Source organism: Neophocaena asiaeorientalis, unplaced genomic scaffold, assembly GCF_003031525.2.
Source record: "Neophocaena asiaeorientalis asiaeorientalis breed wild unplaced genomic scaffold, Neophocaena_asiaeorientalis_V1.1 scaffold476, whole genome shotgun sequence".
NCBI lineage: Eukaryota > Metazoa > Chordata > Mammalia > Artiodactyla > Phocoenidae > Neophocaena > Neophocaena asiaeorientalis.
This window is the reverse complement of record NW_020172178.1, coordinates 9,622,657-9,631,535: the sequence shown is the minus strand read 5'-3', so window position 1 is coordinate 9,631,535 and position 8,879 is coordinate 9,622,657. Positions and strand designations below refer to the sequence as shown.

At 65.6% G+C, this 8,879-nt stretch overlaps 1 protein-coding gene across 3 annotated transcripts in view; it reads right to left on the bottom strand.

The window, feature by feature from the left end:
* ASPG (asparaginase) overlaps nt 1–8,412 on the bottom strand; it is a 20,865-nt gene extending 12,453 nt beyond the window's left edge. Inside the window, exons 1-6 of one of the 3 annotated variants that reach the window (XM_024758776.1) lie at nt 6,663–8,412; nt 6,038–6,146; nt 5,298–5,418; nt 3,934–4,059; nt 2,372–2,455; nt 1,639–1,765 (exon numbers count right to left, since the gene is read on the bottom strand). In XM_024758776.1, coding sequence (XP_024614544.1) covers nt 1,639–1,765; nt 2,372–2,455; nt 3,934–4,059; nt 5,298–5,418; nt 6,038–6,146; nt 6,663–6,732 — 637 coding nt within the window. In that variant the 5' untranslated portion in view covers nt 6,733–8,412. Of the gene's footprint in view, nt 1–1,638; nt 1,766–2,371; nt 2,456–3,933; nt 4,060–5,297; nt 5,419–6,037; nt 6,147–6,555 lie in introns of all 3 variants that reach the window. The other 2 variants (XM_024758764.1, XM_024758768.1) reach the window with 2 other exon arrangements.
* Between the last annotated feature and the right edge of the window lie 467 nt (nt 8,413–8,879).

The following is an 8,879-nucleotide window of genomic DNA, read 5'->3' as shown; positions in this document are numbered from 1 at the left end:
CCTCCTTGCCCGGCACAGCTCCCCCCCCGAGCCCCGAGCCCCTCGTCTGTGACAGCCTCACAGAGGGGAGGGAAGACGCAACAAAAAGCAGTGAGAGGGCGCCGGCCGCCCCAGTGCTGGTGGCAGCCCCCAGCTCCCCGCCTCCCCAGGGGCCCCGCCGGGCACACCCCGGGCAGAGGCTGGTGTTTCTCAGCACCAGGTGCCGGGACCAGCCCGGGACCCTCACACACCACACGGGCACCCTGGCTGGGGGGACACAATCCTCCTGGGATCACGGGCTTGGGGGTCCAAGGGCGGCCTCTCCTCTCGGGGCCAGCCTTAGCCCCGCACCCGGCCAGCCGGCCAGCCCAGCCTGCACCAGTGTGCCCTGTACCTCAAGACCGGCGCGGGCTTGGCGTGGCACAGGTAGGGGCCTGGGGATCCAGGGTGAACTCCGCACCTGCCAGTGGGCTGTGTCCTGGGAGCTCCCCTCTGAGCCCCAGAGAAGGTGTGACTCAGCCCCCACGGGGGAGGGAGGCCTGCACAGCGGCCGCCCCCTCCTTCCCGCCCACTCCTCCTTCCTCGGCTGGCTGGCACCGGGGCAGGAGGGGCTGAGCGCCACTGCCCACCACAGCAAGGAAGCGATCCATCTGCCAGTACCAGCACATGGGCCACCTCCTCCAGGAAGCCTTCCTGACTCCGGCCCCGAGAACCCGGGCGTGCTATACACACCTTAGATGCACTGACCGTTCTGGGCCTTACCAACCCCCAGGCCGCTCCGGCAAGCAGGGTGGGTGGGCAGGGGGAGGGAAATGCAGGGTAAGGCCCCCAGAATGAAGTCAGGGCTCGAGGCCACAATGCCTCCTTGCATGGTCCTTCCCTCCTCCTGCTGTAGCCCCACAACCGCCTGGCAGAGGTCCTGCCCGCCACCACGCTTGGATGCCCACGTCTCAAAGGCACAGGAGGAGACACGGTGCGGGGGGCGAGGGGGCAACATGTAGACGGCAGGGACCAGGCGGACAGCAAGGCCACCGGAGCGAAGCCGTCACGCCGCCTCGCGGAGGGGCTGGCCATGCCCACGGCGGACCCAGAGCGGGGGCGGGGGTCCCCGGAGACACACAGGAGAGCGGACATCCTGGGTGGACAGAGTCTCCACGGCCATGAGGGTGGCTGAGTCGGGTGAGGCCTGAGCACCAACCCCACAGCGCTCGCCGAGGACTGGGCTGGAGACGGCTCCTCACCAGGGCCGGCGTCGGGGTCCCCGGGGGGGAGGGCTCAGGGTCCACCACCCACGGGAAGCGTCGGGCAACCCCACGATGGGGGCTGGGCAGCCTGAAACATCCCTGAAAGTCCCCAGGACGAGGTCGCACTACCAGAACCACGTCCCCAGGAGGCCGAGGCGAGTGGCAGAGCCACTGACCGTCACTGAGGGACTCCTGGGCCTGGGGCCACGTGGCTCCTCCCGGGATGGCCCCCTGGCTCCGAGCCGGGGTTACCTGCTGGGGCCTCCCCACTCTGAGCAGCGCCCCCCGGCCCCCGGCTTCTCCGCAGCCCAGGGCAGAACCCCGAGCCGTGCGCTCCCACCCAGGAGGCCCCGCACAGTCCCCGCAGCAGCTCCCCGCAGCAGCTCCCTGCACGACGTGACCCCTGCTCACTTACTTGTGACATCAGCGCCCACGGTGGCCAGAGGGGGCAGGTTGGGGGAGCAGAAGGCCGCAAACCTGCGTGTGTCCACCTTGGTCACTCGGTTGCCCCGAAACAGCTGGTTCTGGAAGAACAGGCAGACCTGCGGGGGGCGGGGAGCAGCTCAGCGCCGGGGAGCCCCCACCCCGCTCAGGAGCTGTTCCCGTGGGGCGGGCTGGGCACCTCGGCAGTGACACAGGCCCTGACGGCGTTCCATGAAGCCCCTCCCCAGGGCGGGCGACCCCTCCCAGGGCTCCTCTCCCCGTCCCCTGAGATGTGAGGGGGGATCTTGTAAATGCCTCCCTGTGTCACCACGTGACCAGGAGAGATGAAGAGGAAAAAGAGCCCGCTCCAAAACCAGTACAACCTACAGATGGGAACCTGCACACGTACATATGCACGTGGTGTAAACAAACATACACCATATCATAGGCATGAGACAAATATACGTAAACCACATATATATGCACGTGACCCGGAGAGATCCACCACACTGCCAGCAGCAGACGTCTCGGGGGGTGCGAGGCAGTGACCGTCTCCTGCCGCCTTCTCTATTTTCCCACTTTCTCTACGGTGTACTTCACGTTCAAGGGGAAAGACAGATCTTTAAACCCTTCCAGACGCGCCCCCGTGTGTCCCCCTGAGCACCACACCCCGAGCCACGGGCCTGGGTTCCCAGGAGCCGCAGGAAGGAGGCAGGAGGAGGTACCTCGGGGATCACATACTGGCCAGCCAGCAGCAGGGCACCCAGCAGGTTCTCACGGCCGTCGTTCCACAGGGCGTGGATGGGCACCTGGAGGAGAGGCCACGGAGAGGAGAGGGGCTGAGGCTCGGGCAGTGTAGGAGGGAGCCAGTGCGGAGCCCGGGCAGGGGTCCAGGAGAGGGGGCAGGCAGGCTCGGGTCGGTGGGGACCGCTGCTCGGGGAGCTGCACCTGCTGGCCATGCCAGCCTGGCCTGCACCCCAGCGCCCTCTGCTCCCCGCAGGCCCCAGTGCCCGCTGCCAGAGGCCGGCCGGATGGGCTCCTGCCCAGGGACCCGCCACTGCCCAGCCCAGCTCCCTGGCCCCGGGGCACGGAGGCCCTGCTCCCTCACTGCCCCGGCCAGTTCTGGACCAGGTGGCCAAGGGCTGACCGTGGGTGGACGCGACAGCCAGAAGCCTCACGCGGGACCTCCGAGCACCAGGTCCCAGTCCTGCTCCCGTGTCTACGTGAGGGCCAGTGCCCCCGGGGCTGACGCTGACCCGTACCCAGATCCCCACCCCTCCTGCCCAGGAAGGCAACAAAGGGGTGTGCAGACGGGCCGGCTGGGCAGGGGTGGGCGCAGGGCCTCCAGAGGATGAGCCCTGGCCTGGGGCCACAGTCCTGGGTCCTCAGAAGGGGTGTGGCAGTGCGCCAGCAGCCCCGCGCCTTGAGCCTCAGTCTCCCCTGCGTTATAACAGGGACGCTTCGTCAGGGCCGGCGCGGGGGTGCGTGATCCTTCCCCGGGGCCGGCAGTGCTCAAAACCCTCCCCTTCGTCCCTTGGCAGAGGCCTGATGGCGACCTACACCCAGGGGCTCAGGAGGGTCTGGGAAGGGCCAGGGTCAGCCTGCACCCCATCCCTCCACTCAAGCTCCGAGTGGGACGTGCTCGGCAGCAATGGGGTGTGTGCGGTGCGGCCCTGGGCCTCCCCTGAGTGGGGCCGCCCCACTGTGACACCCGCGGGGACCATGGACAGAGCAGGGCAGGCAGCCGGGTCAGCACCTGGCAACGGGATTTCCCGACCTCTGACCCCGGGGAGGCTCTCCAGGGCCTTGGGGAGGGCTGGCCCCGTGACGCCACCGCAGGCAGCCTCTGACGCAGGCCCTGACGGGGGTCCAGGCTTCCCCCACCACCCCCCTTCAAATCCAGCAGTCTTCTAGAATATTCCACCTGTTGGCTTTGGGGGTTGTGCTGGGTCAGGGTGAGAGAGGAGGGGGTAGCATGCGCCCAGGTGCCCAGGGATGGCAGCGGTGGGAACCACAGTGGGAAGAGGATGACAGCGACAAAAGGAGGGCAGCTGGACAAGGCCGGCAGCAGGCTGTGGACCCACCCCCAGGGTGGCAGGGCTGGCACCAGGCAGGACCAGGGCACTGACCAGCGCTGGCTGGCTCAGGCGGAGCAGGAACCAGCTCCGGGAGCTGCCGGACCGAGCAAGGAGCCCGGGGACCCACCTGGGCCCCCAGCAGCACTGAACTGCCCTGTGGCCTCAGGAAGGCCCGGACCTTGTGCCCACTGGGCAGCCCGGGTTGTTACCTGGGCACCAGTGAGGATGACGGTTTTCTGCAGGTTTTCCAGCATGAAGGAGAGCACGGAGGCGGCGAAGGCCATGGTGTCGGTGCCATGGATGACCACAAAGCCATGGTACTGCCCGTAGTGTCTCTGCAGGAGGGGCGGCAAGCTCAGGCAGGCCTGGCCTTCGGGGCAACCAGGAAAAGGAAGGTAAGGGCCCCACATACAGCTGGAAGGACCTGGAGAGGTGCCAGTGGGACCCGGGTCACCGCTGGCCGGGGAAGCGCGCTGGAAATGGAGCTTCTGCCTGGAGTCCCGGCGCCCGTGCTCTCCTCGCGCCCAGGACAGCCTCCTCCCGTCCCCTCGGGCCTCCCCGTGACACCCCTAACCCATGGGAGAACTCAGGTCGGGGTCTCTGAACACTCTTATCTGGGGGTGGGAAGGTCTGCCCCGTGCAATGCCCGGCCTGGGCTTCCGAGCACACTGGTCAGCTCGGTGCTTCTGGAGGGCCCCTTGCTCAGTGACCACTGCCCCTGGGGCAGCAGGGGCTGAGGGGTGAGCAAGTCCGCCAGCCTCTCGGTCCAGCGGGAGGGCCAGGTGCGGACACGAGGCACAGCCAGTGCTGGGAGCCGGCTGTGATGTGGGAGGTGGAAAGGATGCCCACAGGCGGACATGGGGAAGGTGCCTCCAGGCACACAGGCCACCTCTGCAGGGATGCAGCCCCGGCCACCACCTCCTAGCGGGCAGCCAAGTCTGGGCCTCAGTGGGCAGCTGGCCTGGGTTGTGGTTGCGAGGGGCACGGTCCCGGGAGGCAAGGGGACCTCAGGGGACCATCTCTCGCGGCCCACTGAAAGACCAAGCCAGGCTGGGCCCGTAGCTGCAGGGTAGCCGAGCCACGTGCCGGGCTGGGGCGCCCTCTGCTGGCCACACAGTGAATCTGCGCATGGCTGGCCTCTGCGGCCAGGACAGCGGCCCTAGGCGTTCAGAGAAGCGGTCGGGCCCCAACTGTAGAATGCTGCTGGCCACAGAGCAGGGAGACTGCCCCAGAGCACGGCTGCGGGCATTCAGAGACACAAGGGCCGGGCCCAGGGCCGCACGCGGTCCCAGGCGCTCACCGTGAGAGGCGTGAGGCCCCGGAAGCCGTCCTGCCCCAGCAGAACGGGACAAGTGTGGAACTGGGGCCAGCGCCCTGCAGCCAGGAAGGGGCAGGCTGTGCGACAAGCCTCTCTGTGGGGAGCGGGCTTTCTTAAGGGAGGAAGGTGAGAAATGGGGTCCCTCGATGCCCACCCTCACGGGTGCAGGTAAAAGGGCCTTGGGAGCCTTGCAGCTGAGGTGCGGCCCACTTGGCTCCTGGCCCCAGCCCCGCCCACACTCCCCCGTCACCTCACCTCAATGGTCTGGGCGATCTGAACCCACTCAGTGATGGTCATGTCACTGGAGTCGAAGAGAGGCTGGCACTCCAGCACCGTGTACATGACCCTCTGGTCGGGGCAGGTGGGGCTGGCAGGCCTGCAGGAGGTGGACAGCAGGCTCGCACTCTGCGCCCGCCTGCCTGCTCGCTCGGCGGCCCCGTTCCCTTCTGCCCAGCCAGGCCCCCGCACCCAGGGCCGTGGCCGTGGGCTCTGCATCCCCACCGGCTCCCTTCCACTCGAGGCCCCAGGAGCAAGGACCGTGGTCCCGGGAGGGGCCAAGGACAGGCCAGGCCAGGTTGCTCCAGAGCAGTGTCCCCTCCCCTCGGTGAGCCAGGACGACCCTGGGAGGAGGGCTGCTGGCAGGAGGGAGGTCAGTGACCTGGAGGGCAACTCCCCGCTCAGCCGGCCAGCAGCGAAGAGCAGCGGACAGCCTGGGCCACGAGCTGGGAAACAGAGGGACCTTCACAAGGCGGGGCACCTGGGGCCAGCCCTTGCCTCTCCTATGGGCTTCAGTCCCCACAGGGCTCACTTGAAAGGGGGCTGTAGTCAGTTCTAGAGCCATGGAAGTGGGAGCCCGTGGGGACAGCATCCTCTAGCAGCTCGCCATGGACACACTGAGAAGCCACAGCCTGGCAGGCGCCAGTCTCAGGATACCCCCCAGCCCATGACAGCTGGCCATCGTCCCTGCCCGGGACCCCCGAGGAGCCGACACTCACGGCAGCACTAAGGTGTCCTCGGGGAGGCCACAGGCCTGGGCATGCCCCTCATCGTGGAACATGGGCAGTGTCCTCAGAACGGCGGCCAGGCCCTTGCCAGGGACGAGCACTGCAGGCGGGGTGGGGCAGGGAGGCGGGGTCAGAGGCCGGTAGCCACCACCAGTCCCGCCCCCTCCACACACACCCTCCACCACCGGCCCCTCCCTCCTCACTGGGGGCCGGGCAGCAGGGGTGGGGGGCTGGGAGCTGGCCCTCAGGGAAGTCAGAGGCTGGGCAGACGGGCCTGCAGCTGCCCCGGGCCCTGGCGAGGATGGGCAGCTGCCCAGTGTCGGGACTGCTACTCTCACCCAGACAGCCCCAGGGCTCCGCCACCGAGGCTCAGGGGGCCCTGGCCCTCTCACAACTCGGACACATGTGCCCACTCTTCTTCCCCCACTTCCCAGAACGTCCACACCGCTCTGCCCGTGGACACGCCGTTGGCTCTGCCTGGAAGTCCTCTACTCCTTTCCGCTTCTCACCCAGCAGGTGCTTCATCCCAGCTCAGGATACCACTTCCAGGAAGCCCTCCTTGATGTCCAGATGCCGGTGCCATTCCCACACGCTCCCTGTTACCGTTTCTCCCTACCTGGACTGTGTGTGACACCTTCAGGGTCCAGCCCAGGCCCTCTGCCTGCAGCCTCCATGTCCAGAAACATGCATCTAAGGAGGCACTGGGCAGAAATGGTGTGTGTTCTAAGAAAACCCTGAGAAGTCACAAGTGTTTCCTGGAAACAAACAACTCCGCAGCAAAGGCTCCCAGAAGAATCTTTGCACTGGGGCCCTGGCTTTTTGCCCCACCCTGCTCCCTGCAAGCTCCGTGACCTTGGTCAAGTCGGCTAAACTTCTCTGGGCATATGCACCCCTCACTGAGGTTCTGTTGGGCGTCTCCCACACGCCTGGCTATGTCGAACACCTGGACACAGAGGCGAGAACAGCAGGGTTCCCCCTCGGGAAGCACCCTAGGCTGAAACATGTAAGACCTTCAGGACCAGGGTCAGTGGTCACCCTGGGCGACAACACTGCTCCCAGCCTTCACCCTTTGCCCGTTGTATCAGTCTCCTGCTGCCGCGTAATAAACTGTCCCAAGTAAATCCCAGGCCCAGCTCTTGCCAACCCCCAGTAAACACAGTTGTGTTGGCCCAAGGATGTTCGTGGTGCCGTCTCCCCAGCCAGAGAAGGAGACCCAAGGGGGAGCACCTTGAACAGCCCCCCAACCCAGGAAGCGCCCTTTAGGGGCTCCATATGCTTTGCTGCAGGAGTGACGGCGCTCAGTAGACAGAGGGGACATCCGTGCGTGACTGCCAGCCCGGCCACCCTCCCGAGATGCCTGAAGTGTGACCAGGACACACACCTGCCTCCACAAAGGTCTGGACTCGCCAGCCCTGACAGCAAGGAGGCCTGAACTCCAAACCCTGGGCATTGAGGGAGTCTCAGAGCCACCCACCCTTCCGCGTCAGGCCCCAAAAGGTGTCCCCTCCTGACCCCCAGGACCTGAAATGCAAAGTTTTTGAGGCCGTGATTGAGTTAGGGTCCTGAGATGATGAGATGATGCTGGCTTATGCGGGTGGGTGCCGAGTGCCACCACTCACATCCTTGTAAGACAGAGACAGAAGAGAGTTGACACCCAGAGAAGGCTGTGTAGGGACAGAGCAGAGACACGAACACACCGGCCTGCAGTGATGGAGCATCTCCCGAGAGATGCGTCTGCTGCTCTAGGCCCCCGTTTGTGGCCACGGGTCAGGGCAGCCGCAGGAAGCCCGCACGCCCCTCTTCACGCTAGCTGCCCTCCCAGTGGGTGGCACTGGGGTGTCCATGTAAACCTGGGATCCACTGACGGGGCAGGTGATGTGCACGGTCACCTCCACCTAGAGCGAGGCTATTGCTAGTGGACGGTGGGACACTGGCTTCCGGGGACACCCCACGCCTCGGGGCGGCAGGAAGGTGCAGGGCCAGCGAGCCAGCCCCACGCGGCCCAGACCCTGGTGTCCCCGCCTGGGGAGCGTGTGGGTGGACAGGCAAAACCAGCCGAAGAGAAGGCTAAACTCTCCTTCTGTGCTATTCGCTCTGTGCAAAATTCTGCCGACACGTCATTACACCGATCAGCCAAAGGTGTGGGGAAAACAGCCCTGAGGAGGCTCAGAAGTCAGCGGACAGAACATATTTTTCTGGGATTTGTAATGTTCTTGGCTTTTCAGAACTAGCAGTTTGTTGTGATTTCCTGCGTCGTTCTAAATAAACACCTGTCCCCCCCAAAAAAAACAAACACAAGGGGACTTCCCTGGCAATCCAGTGGTTAAGACGTCCACCACAGGGGGCACGGGTTCGAGCCCGGGTCGGGGAACTGAGATCCCACGTGCTGCGTGGTGCAGCCGAAAAAACTAACAACAACGAAACAAACAAACAACAAACACCTGCTTTCTCATCTAATTCCGATTTTGTAAATGGTAGTCTCTTTCTTAGCACGGGCCCCCAAGCTTCAGGCCCTACAGAAGCAGAAGCCGCCCTGCCCGGGCCTTGTCCCCAGGCCGTGCAGGCCGGGAGCTGTCACTGGCAGCGGCTCCACGAGACCCACTCATCTGTAAGGGCCGTCCCAGCACAGCTCAGGCTATAAAACAGTGAACTCGTGAACGTGTGGCAACTCGCTCAGGAAGGGGGTCTAGGCCAAGGGCGCAAGAAGCCATGGACATCACCCCTCCGGATGCGGCTTGGCTGCCAGGCCCTCCGGTGGCCTCCTGGGATGTCCTGGCGCCTTCAGCTGCCAGGCTCCGAGGCTCTACTCACCCTGCTACGCCCGCCAGGAGCC